This window comes from Rana temporaria, chromosome 4 (genome assembly GCF_905171775.1).
Source record: "Rana temporaria chromosome 4, aRanTem1.1, whole genome shotgun sequence".
In the NCBI taxonomy this organism is placed as follows: Eukaryota; Metazoa; Chordata; class Amphibia; order Anura; family Ranidae; genus Rana; species Rana temporaria.
Window position 1 is genome coordinate 177,096,702 of NC_053492.1, and position 16,117 is coordinate 177,112,818.

The following is a 16,117-nucleotide window of genomic DNA, read 5'->3' on the forward strand; positions in this document are numbered from 1 at the left end:
TGATTTTGGGGAATGGCAGTGCTGGTCTCCAGAGTTGCTTCTCTGCTAGACCAATGACAATAATCACAAGCCTTTCTAGTAGGGTTGCAGCCGTACAATTTTTTTAATCAGCGAATATGAGTACCAATACTTTTGGTCAAGTAGTGACCGATAACGAGTACCGATACTGTGCGATTTGCATCAATATGACCAAAATTTTTCGCAAATCATACTGCAAAGCATTGCATGCGGTTTGAACAGGAATACAATTTTATTCCCCCCACTGCTCATGTATTGTGTATAGAAAGAAAAGGCGCCATTTAGTGGGCAATTTAAACACATTTTTTGGAACTCACAGTACATATCTGGCCACATGACATCTACGTAGGTTTCCCAGTCTGCTGATAGCAAATTAGGGCCACTGGAGATGCTCACAGGGCTGGGGAGGTTTCCGGGGCCCCCATGGGTATAGGGCGGAAGAGATGTCAGCTTGGGGGTGGACTGCCTTTAAATCTCCTCAATCAGTGGACCAGGAAACGTATTTATATTATTTTGCATGTGGCCAGATATATACTGTGAGTTCTAAAAAAAATGTTAAACTGCACACTTGATGGCGCTTTTCCCTTTCTATACACAAACACGGGAGCAGTGGGGGAAATTGCATGAGATTTGGACAGAAATCGCACTGTATTCCTGTTCAAATCGAATGTGATTCTTAACAGTGCAGTGCAGTTTGCGCCTATTCATTTCGCACCACAAAGTATCGTTTTCTGTATCAGGAGCATTTGTGCGAATTCCGATACGCACGCAAATGCTTGCTATTGGCTTTCTAGTAGAGCTGCACGATTCTGGTCAAAATGTGAATCATGATTCTTTTGCTTAGACTAAAGATCACGATTCTCTCACGATTCTCAAAAACTGAATGCCAGAACCCCCCCCCCCCCCCAAATAAATAAATAAACCTGTGATTTATCTGAAAATATGAATATATAAAAAACAGACCAGTGATATGTCTATAATGTTAAAGACCATATGACTCCTATGAAAAAAGCAGAATAAAACTTTGATTCTGCTTTTTTCATAGGAGTTATATGGTCTTTAACATTATAGACAGACTGGTCTGTTTTTTATACATCAGAAGCAGTACCGCCAGCAACCACTGGGTGGCACATGGATACACACTACAGTTGTACAGAACTGTGAGAGAAGCCCAGGCATCCATCCAGCGGCACAGGCCGCTGACGTTGATTCCGATACCGGCGCCATTTGCGTTCCACGCTGGTTACGTGGAACGGGCGGAGAGAGAAGAAAATCGCGGGTCATCCAGCCTGAAGATTGCAGGGGGGGGCGTGAATCGAGATTGCGATTCTCTCTGCGATTAATCATGCATCTCTACTTTCTAGTGGTGCTGTTGGATGGGGAAAATATCTGTTCAAGCATGCTGCATTGACACATAGGGAAAAATGTGAACGGGACCAAGTACTATATACTGTATCACTTGGTCCTGTGCTAGGGAGGTAAAAATATAAAACATGTTCAATGATAGATCTTTAAAAAATGAAAAAGAGCCTAAAGCTCTACCTGCTGGATATGTAAAAGAATACGTTATATTAATATGAAATATTTCATATTATCCTGCCTAAAAAAATGCTTTTAAATATGTTTTTTTTGTAATCCTGACAATAAAGGATGAAAAATTTACAAATCAACTACACATTTCGTTTAAGGCAGAGCTAATTACATTTTTGAAACAAGTAGCAATTAAATATTTGTATGAAATTCCAGAGACTTACAGTTCCCTAAGCTGTAACACGTGTACTAATTGTCACAGTGATTGTTATTATTAGCCATGGGACTGTTATTTTTAGTCATCTGCTTCTAGTTGCTTAAAATAACAGTCCATGTGACTAGACATGTGCACAGCAAAAATTTTCGTTTATTTCTGTTTCGTTTCTGTTCGTTTATCGTGATTCGTAACGAGTCGTAATTTCGTAAGACGTTAGTTATCGTATTCGTACTCTTTAGTATTTTCGTAACACTCTTTTTTTCCGTTTCCGTTTTTTTTTGTTAGTTTATTTTTCGTTGAATCGAGATTCGTATTTTCGTTATGTTTTGTATTCTGCTTCGTTCGTATTTTTTGAATGAATTTATTTGTTTATTCGTTTTTACGTTGGTATATTTTTCGTTTTTTTAGATTCGTATTTACATTATATTTACCATCGTGCCGCATTCGTATTTTCGTAGGAAATAGATCTTCGTTGTTTTATCATCATTCGTATTTTCGTGTCTTGTTTCATTCGATTGTAAAAACGTGCTTTAGTAGATCTTAGTGCATTCGTAATTCAGTTAAAATACATTTTACGTTGATTCAACACACTACTCATTGTAATTTTGTAAATCTAACTTGGCTGCGATAGACTACTTGACGGTCTTACTGATACTGACTGATTATTACTTTCGTAAGATTGTTTGAGTAAATTTGTAATCGGGCCTTAATTCGTTATTTTACGCAATGTGTCAGAATTGCTCCGCTAACGCTGCTAATGTGTGTTGTAAATCATTCGTACTTTCGTAAGTACATCGCAGCAAATCTTAACCATTCGAAAATGTCATACTTTACTTTCGTTTTCGATGCGCGGCTTATAGCCTCCGCCCCTGGACTCCATTTTGAGACGGTGTATGAGTGCGTGGTTTGGCGAGGGAGGAACAGAGAGCAGGGCAGAGGTGGGCTTGTCGAATTTCGACTTGTTTTTGTGTGGTGGTTTCACTGGTTTGCTATCTTTTGGGCAATTAAAATCATGTATAGGAGTGAGAATGGACATGTGAGTGTTGAGACTGAGAGTGAGAATGTTGGTGTTAGTCAGTGTGTTGATGTGAGACTTGTTGGTGTGACTGAGAGTGAAGTGGAGGAGAGGTGTGGAGCAGATGAGATGAGTGTGGTGGAGGAGAGGCATGGAGGGGAGAAGAGGCATGGAGGGAAGAGGAGGCGTGGAGGGGAAGAGAGGAGTGGAGTGGAGGACAGGTGTGGAGGAGAGGAGAGGAGTAGAGTCGAGGAGAGGCATGGAGGGGAGAGTAGGCATGGAGGGAAGAGGAGGCATGGAGAGAAGAGGAGGCATGGAGAGAAGAGGAGGCATGGAGGGGAAGAGAGGAGTGGCGTGGAGGAGAGTAGTGGAGTGGAGGAGAGGAGCGTAGTGGAGGAAAGGCGTGGAGGAGAGAGGAGGCGTGAAAGGGAGGAGAGGAGGGTAGTGGAGGAAAGGCGTGGAGGAGAGAAGAGGCGTGAAAGGGAGGAGAGGAGGGTAGTGGAGGAAAGGCATGGAGGGGAGAGGAGGCGGGGAGGGGAGGATTGGTGTGGAGTGAAGCCGAGGCATGGAAGGGAATGTGGAGGTGTAGTGGAGCGGGAGCATGGCAAAGAAAGGAGACATGTGGCCCCTCCTATGTCAGATAGTGCGGACTCAGATGTGCAGCAGAACAAGCGAACCAAGAGACAGAAATCAAGGGGACCCATATATACCAAAGAGGAGAATGCTGCATTGGTTGCTGCAGTATCAAAAGAAAAAGTGACACTCTTCTGCCAATCCGTGCCAGCATCTGAGAAGTCAGCAGCCTGGGAACGAGTCCGGGACTCCGTGAATGCGGTCTCCAAGTTTCACAGGCCCACCAATGGCGTCAGACACAGGTAATTAATATTAAAATATTCTTTCACTCTTGTGTAAAAAATACACAGTTTTGTAGTCAATAACAAAAAAGTAACAGTTCAACGTAACCAAAAAATTTATTTGTCACAGCCACATGCTGAACAGTATACATATAACCATCACAATGTGAAAAGAAATGTGGTTTTCAAAAAACATTAATCTAAGTATTTGTTTTTTTATTAATGTAATTGTAATGTTTATGTACATTTGCAGGTTCTATGATTGTCGGGCAACGGTTACAAAGAAGATGCAGAGGCTTCGACTAGGACAAAACCGAGGAAAGCCTATCAAGTTGCGAGAGTGGGAGGCGGAGCTAAGAGATGTCCTTCTGGCAGAGGATGTCCCTGGATTCAGCAGCAGGGGTCAAAATCATAGAGCTGGTGGTGAGGAAAATTAAATATATCATTATAATTTATATATATTGCAGTTATAATATATTTGTAAAGCTATCTTATTGTTTATGATGACTACACATGTATGACTTTTATTTTTATTTTTTTACATTCATGTTTTCCAGATCAAGAAACATCATCCTTGGAAGGATCAGCTCCAACTCCAAGTACATCCTATCAACAACATTCTGGTGGTGAGTACCCAACACAAAGGATATCTAATGAACTGCTATTTACTACTTGGACCAAGTCACTGTGCCATGCAGACCGTCACAGTTGAGACAATTAGGTGCCGTTTCTGTCTCCCTGGCTACTCAGCTTTCACTATCACAGTCGAGAGCAGAAGGCTCGTTATGCACAGTGAGCCGAAAAAATAGCAATGCAAAATAGTGGGCAGCAATAGAGCAGCTGAAGAGAACTTTTTAAAATTAACCAGCAGGTGATTGGTTGGTTGCTATGCGGCCCTAACAAACAACATTATGCTGGATAACTTCAGCAACTTCTGCTCCACCCACTATAGTATTTATTGTGTCTACGGTTCTGTGTGCCCAAGCAAGGTAGCAAGGTCAGAGCTGTGGATGCTGAATTGTGACGGGGGCAGAGCTGCGTGGGGCTGTTAGGTGAAGGTGGGTCAAGTTGCAGGGTGGGACAGAGAACACAGCTGTTCACATGTGCTGTGAAGGTGGGTGAAATTTACCACTGTGAAGGGGGTTCAGATCAGAACATAATTGTGAAGGGGAAACTGTCATGTGAAGGTTCTGATCAGGTTCTGAAGGTTCTGAAGGTTACATCAGCTTCTGAGGAAGCTGATGTAAGAAATGTGATTTTTAAATCAAAAGGTGGGTATAGTAGTAGTATGTATGCACCCTTCCAAATTCAAACTTGCCTGCTTTCATTTTGTGACTAGATTTTGAGGGATGCCGAGAAAGGGGTGAGAGCTCCGCCAACAGCATAGTTTGAAAGGGAGTCCTTCTCTCATCGATCACAGGGGGGGAAGAGAGAGGAGAACACATCGATAACAGCTTTGATTTGACATTGCCGTGTTCCCCGCCGCTTGCTGCCACATACATCCCCTCCTCCGGGACTTTTATCCTGTCCAATCCCAGGACGGGCGATCTGTAAATTAAAGTTTCCTGGCCATGGGGCAGGGCTGTTTAGTAGCGGGAAAACATCAATTGAAATGAAAGCGTTTATCGCTCTTTACCTGCAGCACATGTAGGCTGCATGGTGGGCACAGGGTGCATTGGTGGGCACAGGCTACATAGGTGGGCACAGGCAGGCTTCATTGGTGGTTTTGGATAAAGTTGGTGTTAATATTTTTTTTTAATATTTTATTCTGCATAAAACAATTTTGTGTCATTTAATGAGATAATTTATGAGGGCGTGTTTAGGGGTTGAATTAGGGGTGGGGCAAGCTAAGGGTTGGGTGTGGCAACTAACTGTTGGCTAGTAACCCTTGAGGCCTGGCTAGTAGCTAATTTAGCCCTGGTACTATGTATATGGGGGTTGTAGTAAATGATATGTAGATACTTGATAGCATATTTTACATATATTTTGTTAATCTTAAAAATTGCCAGAAATGTAACATCTGTTTTAACACATCAGCAACTTCTGATTATATTTTACATTTCCTCAGTCCATTTTTGGTTGAATATTTGATTTCATAGTAGAAAATATTGTAGTTATACGACATATCTCAGGCAAAAATTGTAAATACAGCTGTTGACTTTTTCATGAACATTACCTTGACTCTTCACTCTTTCTTCCGTCTTTAACAGAAAGCTGCATTCAAGACCCTCCAGCATCGGCTTCTGGCAGGACCATTGCTCCTCCTCAGGGTAAGTGCATGATCTGGGAAGAAACAGGACACAGCACTAACTCCATTATCATCATGTACCCTATTTACACATAGGCATTTTCATGTAATACACCTAAAAGTTCAATTTAAAAATTCGTACAAAAATGACACCTCATACCTTTAGAACGTGAAAGTGAAAGGGACACTGTGATTTGAAGGGGGATTGATATATCAAGGAGGACTGCGCAAACTGTGGAAATAAATGAGAGTGGCTGTGATGTCAGAGATTCATTCCTATCACAAAGATTTTTTGCTGAACTCCACCGTGTTGAAATTTTTTTTCTGCCTTTGGTTCTTTTAATGATTTTGAATTTAGTAGCCCTTATTGAAAGGTGTTCAACAGCTCTTTTGCGCTTTTTTTTTAAACTACCGTTAAGCCTATAATATCTATACATAATATCTCTATAACCTGTATGGTTTAGAAGATATTCGCCCTGCAAACCTAGCACGGCACACTAAATTACTTACAAGGTTATTAGCTCATAATGAGCTAGTATGCTGTGCATACTAGCTCATTATGCCTTTGCTTTACAGGTATTTTTTTATCTTTTAGTGGGTATAAAAGCGCTACAAAGGTTTTTGCAGTAGGATATCAAAAATACTACGATAATAAATTTAGAAGACATATGCCCTTTTTACCTGCAACCTACTGGGACCCTTTAAGAACTTTATCTTCAACATTATCTTCACTCTTTCTTCCGTCTTTAACAGAAAGCTGCATTCAAGACCCTCCAGCATCGGCTTCTGGCAGGACCATTGCTCCTCCTCAGGGTAAGTGCATGATCTGGGAAGAAACAGGACACAGCACTAACTCCATTATCATCATGTACCCTATTTACACATAGGCATTTTCATGTAATACACCTAAAAGTTCAATTTAAAAATTCGTACAAAAATGACACCTCATACCTTTAGAACGTGACTGTGAAAGGGACACTGTGATTTGAAGGGGGATTGATATATCAAGGAGGACTGCGCAAACTGTGGAAATAAATGAGAGTGGCTGTGATGTCAGAGATTCATTCCTATCACAAAGATTTTTTGCTGAACTCCACCGTGTTGAAATTTTTTTTCTGCCTTTGGTTCTTTTAATGATTTTGAATTTAGTAGCCCTTATTGAAAGGTGTTCAACAGCTCTTTTGCGCTTTTTTTTTAAACTACCGTTAAGCCTATAATATCTATACATAATATCTCTATAACCTGTATGGTTTAGAAGATATTCGCCCTGCAAACCTAGCACGGCACACTAAATTACTTACAAGGTTATTAGCTCATAATGAGCTAGTATGCTGTGCATACTAGCTCATTATGCCTTTGCTTTACAGGTATTTTTTTATCTTTTAGTGGGTATAAAAGCGCTACAAAGGTTTTTGCAGTAGGATATCAAAAATACTACGATAATAAATTTAGAAGACATATGCCCTTTTTACCTGCAACCTACTGGGACCCTTTAAGAACTTTATCTTCAACATTATCTTCACTCTTTCTTCCGTCTTTAACAGAAAGCTTTTCAGGAGTTAAATGTGCGTGTCATATGCTGATAAATATGTTATCTAATAAAGAAAAAAGATTTTCTGTTTAAGGCATTTTCTGTTTCTGCAATTTTTATATTGTATTTATTTACTTCTATAAAGGTTATTTTATTAAATAACCTTTTAAATTTTTTTAACTTTAGGATATAAATGCAATGTGTAGATTTACCTAAATAAGTTTAAATTGATTTTTTGTTTTCTCTCAATCATTAATACAACTTATCCCCCCTCCCCAACTCAATCTTTCATTTGCTCCATTATTCAATATTACTACTACATAAAAGTCTAATCTGAATAAATTCATTACTATGAACGCTTTCATCATTCATCAAACTTTGCCTATCTTATCTATTTCAGATCAGCAATACCACCCTGAGAGGAGAGTACAGTGCAGCCCGCACTCTCCTGTTCTTCTTTTGGAGAGGCTGGAGATTCAGCCAGAGATTACCCCTATCATTCCCCAGACTCCTGATTTCTCCCCCGGCCCAGAGGAGGAGCACAGAGGACAAGGTTCATTCATTCAGCCACCCCATGCCCTGATGCCACCTACTGCTGTACCGCCTTTCCCAACTGTGCAGGAGATCATTCTGAGGGAGCTTATAGAATTAAGGTGTGACAACCGAAAACTACAACGAAAGGTCAAAAGGCTTACCCGGCTTACCCATCAGTTGAGCAGGCAGCAAACTGAGAGTTTTGAAATAATTTTGGCCCGGGCAAGCCAACAACACAATTAGGCATTGGACAGAGTATATTTTGTTTACTTGAAGATATTTCCAGACACATTGCTCCAATGCCTGGGAGCTACGATGAACATATAACCAACAAAGACGTTTTGAAAAATGAAGGCTAGACCTTCCTCTGCCCATCTCATCGCAAATTATTATGCAGAATCGATCTTTTTACTGTTCCTTGATTTTGGTAGAAACGTTTTCTTATGCTGCCAAGTTACACCTACCCAGCATGTGTGTTTGTAATTTCTATGAAAATATTTTTTTTTTTGTGAATATAAAACTATTTTTGGTCTAATATTATTATTATTATTATTATTTATTTATATACATCATCACATTATCTGCTAAATTATTATGTATTCATTTCCCACACACAATAGTATTTTATTCCGAACTTCAAACTCTAAGGGCCAGATTCACAGAGTAGATACGACGGCGTATCTGCTGATTCGCCGTTGTATCTGTTGTTCTATCTATGCTATAGATAGCCATAAGATCCGACAGCTGTAATTGTTTTACACTGTCGGATCTTAAGATGCAATACCGCGGCCGCCGCTGGGGGGGAGTTTGCGTCGTAAACCAGCGCCGGGTATGCAAATTAGGAGTTACGGCGATCGACGGCGGTTTTTCGCGTTACATAGTTACATAGTTACATAGTTAGTCAGGTTGAAAAAAGACACAAGTCCATCCAGTTCAACCACAAAAAATAAAAAAACAAAAATAAAAAACACAGTAAAATCCTATACACCCAACTCCATTCCCACAGTTTCACGTCGCAAAGTTAGTCTTTTTTTTTTGGTGCCCTAACTTTAGTCAGCAAGCGTATTGCTGTCTAAAAGTATGGCCGTCGTTCCCGAGTTGAAATTTTAAAAATAACGTCGTTTGCGTAAGCCGTCCAGTAATACGGAATTACGCTACGCGCGTCGCCGTTCGAAAAAATTACGTCACGGCGCGCAATGCACGACGGGAGTTCGGAAACGGAGCATGCGCGGTAGGTCCGGCGCGGGAGCGCGCCTAATTTAAATGGCACACGCCCATTTAAATTGTCCCGCCTTGCGCCGGAGGCCGCCGGCGTAGGTTTGCATCGCAAGTGCAAGTACTTGCGATGAAAAATTGCGGCGGTGTAACGTAGATGATACGTTACGCCGCCGCTCTTCTATGTGAATCTGGCCCACACAGTCTACCTTAAACTATTCATTTATATTTTAATGTTTCCCCACTGTTAGTGGACACTGGACAGTAAAACAACACAGGAAGCAGGGGGGGGGGGGATACTAACAGCAGTGGGAGTGTGGATACTGGAATAAGATAGCCAGGGTGAAAAATTATAGACCGAGGGGCTAGGGAGGTAGCGGAGGACAATATAAGTAGACATTAGGGAAAAACATGTATCCCACTATCACATCTTGTAAAGACACGTGGAGGCATTTTGCAATTTTGTATCTTCAAATGGTATGCAGCAGAGCTGAGTTAGGCAGAGAATGTACCCGATCGGCAGGGATGGACTGGGACAAAAATTTGGCCCTGGACTTCATCCAGACTGGCCCACTTTGACAGGACAACTCCCGCAACCCCCCCCCCCCGGCCACCCAAGCCCCCTCTCCCCCTTCACTAGCCCCTAGCCGTTCTACTTTATTAGGCAGTACCACTGGGGAAGCTAGACATTATTTCACCCGGGGCAAAGAATCAGTTTGGTGCCCCCCCCCTTATGGGACAAGATTAGGCAGAAGTGAGAAACTCCCAGGCCATAGCTGTTAAATCAGCTGTCCGTCCCCTCCCCCATGCTCCTCTGTCGTCCCCCCTTGCTCCTCTGGTCCTCCCTCTGCTTCTTTGTTCCCCCCCAGGTGAGCGCTGTGGGTAGGGAGAGACAGAGGAGCTGAGGGGGGCGGCGGTCTGCTGTCACTGAAGCCGGCCCACTGAGCCATCGGTCCACCGGGAAACTCCCTGTAGTCCCAATGGCCAGTCCATCCCTGCCGATCGGTAAACTAATGAGAAAATATCTGCTTTCGCTGCAATGGAATTTTAATCACTATTCCAAAAGATAATACAGTTCCCAGTCTCCCTGTTCTTACCTTGCATGGAGCTGAGCAGCATTCAGATCCCTGGTGGTCAGAATGGAATCAAAATACCAGGGCCAAGATAAAGCATGAGTTTAGATTTGTAGCTCTGGGAAGTGTGGAGGTGATACACTGACAATGGCATAGAAGAAATTATTTCGATGTCAAAAAACCTAAAATAAGTAACACAACTGTATTCCATATATACATCAAAATAACATTTTTGCACATTATGCATTCCATGACACACACCAATATACTTACTCACACCCACTTAAAATATACATATACACAGTGACACACACTGACCCATAAAGACGACACACACTTTAACTGACAGACACACTGGCCAATAAATGAAGTGCCTTGTAAACAAAGCCAGACTGACCCAGACACTTAATCACAGAAAAACACAGACATACTCACATTGACCCTTAAACACACAGACTAACCCCATACTCACTCACACACAATGACAAATAAATGTGATTTATTTAAAAAAAAAAGTCATACAAGTATATCATTATAACATCCTAAGTGGGGTTTACTCTTAGTCTTAATACTTACTATGAAGTGCTGAAAAAACCTCATGTGTTTTTCTATTTGCTTCCTCCTCATCCACATCCAGGTCCAATGTTAGGCATGCATGTGAGACATGACGTCAGTAAATTGCAACTGCAAAAAAAGAGAGAGGGATATAAATTAGAAGAAATAATTAATGGAATGATGGAAGGTGAGTAGGGGAAAATTGATAAGCCACTCACGTGTTTAAGGGTGCCACAGGCAACATACTTAACCAGGATTAAATCCATAGTGTGGTGAGATGTCTTCCAAACGTGAACTGTAATATTTCTTCTTTGAGGGCAGGTGGCAGCAGTCTGCACTGCAGCAAGAGCACAGTAGGAGGAGAGCCCCAGTGTTTGTGGGAGTATTGCGAGCCGTGGAATTGTGGAGTAGGTTTCTTTATGGAATGGTAGCTTTTTTTTTTTGTGGCTTAATTTCAGAGCCAAGGAGTCAAAACATTACTCCAAAAACGAATGAAAAATAAACAAACTAACCCCAGCTTGGGTTGATAAAATTCTTGCAAACGGTGGTAGTAGATATTGGATTTGTGAATGTAAACAAAAACTATTATTATTTATTAATTATTATTATTATTATTATTATTATTATTATTATTATTATTACCCTTATGCATAGATCTACTTCAATTCAAACGTTTGCAAGTTGTAAGATGTGATGGGAAATAATAAAATCAACAAAAAACAAACATAGTGCATGTCAGGATTCAAAATAGATATATCAACAGAAATGAATAAATATATAGTACTTTTAGCTACCTGGAAGACTATATTAATGCTTACCTGTATGTAGGTGCTTGAAATACCTCCATTCATGGTTTAGGGGATAATTTAGAACGATCGTGCATTTTCTTAAGGTGGTCATGCCAGGACTGGCAGACCTGCGTGCATAGCATAGAAGCTGATTATGTAATACTCACCTGCGATCAAAGCCCCCGCTGCAGTGGCCGACACATCATCGGGCAGCAGCATGTAGGCCCGGAGTTACTTCGGGGTTTTGCGCTGTGATTGCCCAGAGACGCTAAACCTGCACGTTTAACAGCGGGATTACATGTCGCCAGCCGTTGTGTCGGCCACCGCAGCGAGGTTTTCGCCGATCAGTGGTATTACATAATGAGCTAGTATGCTATGCATACTAGCTCATTATGATATAGTATGCAGGTATTTGCCTTTGTCTTGCACGTATTTTATTTTTGTATTTTATTTAAAGTGGGCTTGCAACCACATTATTAAATATTTGTATTTCAAAAGCTAAAATCTCAAAGTTAGAGATTGAGAGCCTAACAAGCTAGGATCACCCTTACAGTATAAACTCTTTTTTCATGTTTACAACCTCTGAATTATTTGGGGGGGGGCCTGGGGTCAGGAAATTATAAAAAAAAATAGTAAATAAAATGTTGAGGTAATCAATGTTGCCCACCCAACAAAAAATAAATCTTTGAATTATATAGACTGTGGCTGATCACAGCTTCTCATGCTTGCTGTATCTACATTGTGATTGATACTTTATCGTATATTGTATTCATGTAACATTACTTTTGGTACATACAGTATATCATGACATGCACTATATTTGGTTTTGTTGTATTTATTTTTTGGCATCGCCATCTATACTTGGAACAGGTAAATTATTAACAATATCTTTATCGATTTGATAAACATAAGAACTTAAGAAGTAGTATAATTAGAATTATTCTGTTGTAAAGCTTAGTTCTGGGTAGCCCAGCTTTGGAAGATTGACTTTCAGAAATGCCATCTGCTCCATCAGCTGTGGGGCCAGCTGGGACCTCTGTGGGCACAGAATATTTCCTGTGATAGAAAATACACGCTCACTTTGCACAGAGGTCGGGGGGCAAGAAAGTAGCTCTTGTGCCACCACAGAAAGAGCAGGCCAAATACCCCTTTTCTCATCCCAATACTCTAATGGATCTGTAGTGGAGGCCAAATGGGGTTCAGACAAGTATAATTTAACATGATCTGACACAATGCTTCTTTTCATGGTGGGCATTTTTGTGGGTCCAACTAAAGTATGTAATGCCAAACTCCAAACGTCAGGTCTTCTAGTGGAATGCTCAGCAGTGGTTGTACTAATAACAGTAGGTGATGGTGGCACAATGTCACTATCAGGCTCCTCCTGATCTTCTTCCTCTTCACCCTCTGCCGGCCTAAACAATTTTCGGTGACTGTCAAAAACCCTCTGAATTAATAGATCCCTATAGGTGGTAAGGGAACTCTGAATTATTGCCATTTTTCCTTTAATGCGTGGATCGCACATAGAGGCAAGCATTAGCTCAGGGCATGCCTCTATGAGCTCGTTCATCCTTCTATTCAATTGTCCCCTCAGTCTCTTTATAATTGCAGCTACATCTTGAACTATGCCGCCAGGCAAGGGCTCGCTTTTGTTTAGAAAGCCATCCATCTTAGTGATAAGATAGATGTAGAGAGGGATTACTTGAGCCAGACTTGCATTCTCTAGGCTCAATTTTTCTGTTACATCTCGGAAGTGGCTAAGCACAGCCACCACCTGACTAATTATTTTCCACTCCTCCCTGCTTATTGGCCTTGCTACACCAATAACATGTTCATTTGACATGGCGTGTATTGGCTTTTGCTGTTCCATGATACGTTCGAGCATCTCCAAAGTGGAGTTCCAACGGGTGGCTACATCTACCTTCAAGCGGTGCTGTGGAACGCAAGCCTTACTCTGCTCAAGTCTGAGTATGTGACTGTCTTTCACACTACGATGAAAATGGGCTGCTATTTTTCTACAACTGTCTAAGATAGCAGACAATTTTGATGTTTCACTTTCATCGTCCAAAGCAGACTTCACAACGAGATGCAGGGCGTGTGCAGAGCAACGAATGCCAACAAATCTGCCATCTCGCACTGCCTTGAGCATGTTTGCTGCAGCATCAGTGACTATAAAGCCCATCTTTGCCCGTGTGCCTGACTCCTCCCCAAGCCACTGCGCCACCATTTTCTGAAGTGCACGTAAAATATTTACAGCAGTGTGCTGGTCGTCCATGACTTCAGCATGCAACAAGAATGTGCGTTGCCCATGCTCAGGAGGTTCTGCTGCCTTAGCACCTGTGCTTCTCATTCCTGCTTTTGGTTTGTTTGGTTGTGACTCCTTGGGCTGCCACCAGTGAGCCGTCAATGACAAAAAGGCATGTTGCCCACTGGGAGCGCTCCACAAGTCTGTAGTAAAATGGACAGACTGGCCAGCTGCTCTGCCCAGCTCCTCTTTCAGTAATCCAACACAGGAATTATATAAAGAGGGTACAATTTTCCTACTAAAGGTAGTACGGCAGGGGAGAACATAGTGAGGTGCAACCACCTTCATGAGGTTTTTAAATGTATGTCCTTCAACTATATTAAAGGGTGCTCCCCCAACTGCTATAAGTTCCCCTATCAGACGGGTGATTTTAAGGGACTGTTGACGAGACATACCCCTTGATTGGAAACTGGGAAATTGTTGCAGCGTGGGCTGCTGTAAAGGAATGGGGCGACATGTGTCAACTACACAAGAAGTCCCTTCATCTTCCTGCCCCTTGTTGAGCCTTTTGGGGTTAATGGCAGCAGTAGTGTTGCTGCTTCCTCTCTTTTTACTAGGTGGAGCTGCAACTCCACTTTCTTCTCTCAGCAGCACCGGTGTATGGTGTGCACGGAAATGGTAATTCATCCCGGCATTGGTTAAATGGGCTATGTCTCTCCCACGGCTCACTTCCCTGCCACATAATTTGCATTTCACCATGCGCCCGTCACCAACAGTAACAAAATGTTCCCATATTTTTGATCTGCGGTTCCCAGTGGCCGGTGAGGATTGTTTTACAATTGCCTCTGGCTGATGGGTATGTGCAGCTTCCGTGTCTTTGGAGGAATTTGGTGGACTAACAATGGTGGCAGTTGCACTACTTGGATATGAAAGACATTTAGGCAAAACAACTAAGCCTGAAGAGGTTTGTAATGGTGCAGGCAATTTTTTTTTTGAAGGTGAGGAGTCGGGAAATAACAGAGGGGACTCAGGGGCAGAGGAGTAAGGACTCATAGATATAATATCCTCATGAATTTGGTTTACAAGTTGTGCATTATCCTCTATATTAAAATCTAAATCAATTCCTTCAAGGTCAAGGCCTTCAAGGGTCAGACTCTCAGGTAATTCTACTTTAGCAGCATCCTGTTCTGCCAGGTGCCTACTTGGATTAGGATTAGATACTGAACTATGAGAATGAAAAAAGATGCTGCTATTATCTGTTTCCAATATATTGTGTGCTGTTTTTACATCTGGAGGCTGAGCAATTTGCTCCTCCTCAAGCTGTAAAATTTCAAGTTTTGGCTGCCTAAAATTATGGACACTAGCAACAACCTTTGCAGGAACTGCCCGTGACCGGCATGTCTTGTAAAAAACATCTGGGGTTACAGTTGGCCTATATTCAGAAGTTGTTGTTGCTGTGTCACACTCAACTTTTTCCTCTGTTGCTTTCCTCATGGTGAGAATGTGAGAATAAGTGGGAAAAGTACAAAAAATTTTTATATTAGAAATATTATTATTGTGTTTTTTTTCAGAAAAAAATACAAATGATAATGTATTCTGAAAAATAAAGGTATTGAGGACGGAGTATGATTGTTGATTTATCAGGCCTTACACAATTGGTCAGGATTAAAATGCAACAAAGCTCTACTAATCAACTTCTACCACCACCATTTATATCTTAGTAGAGTACTGGCTGCTGCCTGGGCTGGCCTAGTACTAGACTATAATGGCACTGGTGGCTATGCTAAAGTAAAAAAAATATATAGGCAAGATAATAAAACACAGTCCTACACTGTCTCACAAAAGGGGAAAAAATAACTGCAGAAAATATGAGAAAAAATGAATAGTAATCAGTGAGCACTGCATAATAAGTATAAATGTATAATTTCTAAGTGTCACCAATGAGTGAGTCACTGAGTCACAAATCCAACACCACACACACCCTGTCTAGAATGCAGTCTGACGTAGGAGAAAACTAAAATATGTCAGAGATATTTACAATTACAAATCTAGGAATGAGAATCTAGAGTATGCTTAAGAAGTTCTCTATAACAACTACAAATTAGCTCTAAGATCCACAAAACCGGTGCAACCTACCCAAAGACACCCTATCTGGACTCTGGATGGAATGAAATGCAGTCTAGCCTAGAAAAAGACACAAGGTCAAGGAGCCACTAGATAATGAGAAAGAAGCTCATTGGGGGAAGGAACAAACCTCTTCAGGGGAAGGGACAGGGCTTAGTGGCTATTGGTCAATG

General features: G+C 41.4%; 2 protein-coding genes and 1 long non-coding RNA gene across 6 annotated transcripts in view; 2 read left to right on the forward strand and 1 right to left on the reverse strand.

Annotated features, from left to right (window-relative positions):
* KCNMB2 (potassium calcium-activated channel subfamily M regulatory beta subunit 2) overlaps window positions 1-16,117 on the forward strand; it is a 607,102-nt gene that overhangs the window by 47,704 nt on the left and 543,281 nt on the right. The window lies entirely within an intron of this gene.
* On the forward strand, window positions 3,269-8,482 carry LOC120936766. The gene is made up of 5 exons (XM_040349401.1): window positions 3,269-3,655; window positions 3,888-4,057; window positions 4,192-4,260; window positions 5,845-5,904; window positions 7,814-8,482. Exons 1-5 carry the CDS (start codon window positions 3,414-3,416, stop codon window positions 8,188-8,190), a joined length of 918 nt encoding a protein of 305 aa, XP_040205335.1. The 5' UTR covers window positions 3,269-3,413; the 3' UTR covers window positions 8,191-8,482.
* Window positions 3,727-11,338, reverse strand: LOC120936769. Of its 4 annotated transcripts, XR_005748636.1 has the most exons (7): window positions 11,009-11,338; window positions 10,812-10,919; window positions 10,260-10,417; window positions 7,355-7,477; window positions 6,834-6,905; window positions 5,811-5,917; window positions 3,727-4,051 (listed from the first exon to the last, which is right to left on the reverse strand). It is a non-coding gene; the product is annotated as an uncharacterized LOC120936769 (long non-coding RNA). The 4 variants fall into 4 exon arrangements; XR_005748634.1 differs by having other exon boundaries at window positions 10,812-11,338; XR_005748637.1 differs by lacking the exon at window positions 7,355-7,477 and having other exon boundaries at window positions 10,812-11,338.

What these genes read in the sequence shown, in the direction of transcription:
- LOC120936766 (XM_040349401.1), top strand. Translation starts at nt 3,414, where the DNA reads ATGTCAGATAGTGCGGACTCAGATGTGCAGCAGAACAAGCGAACCAAG. An exon ending in TCAAAATCATAGAGCTGGTG is followed by an intron (nt 4,058 to 4,191) that starts GTGAGGAAAATT and finishes CATGTTTTCCAG; the next exon opens with ATCAAGAAACATCATCCTTG. An exon ending in CTATCAACAACATTCTGGTG is followed by an intron (nt 4,261 to 5,844) that starts GTGAGTACCCAA and finishes CGTCTTTAACAG; the next exon opens with AAAGCTGCATTCAAGACCCT.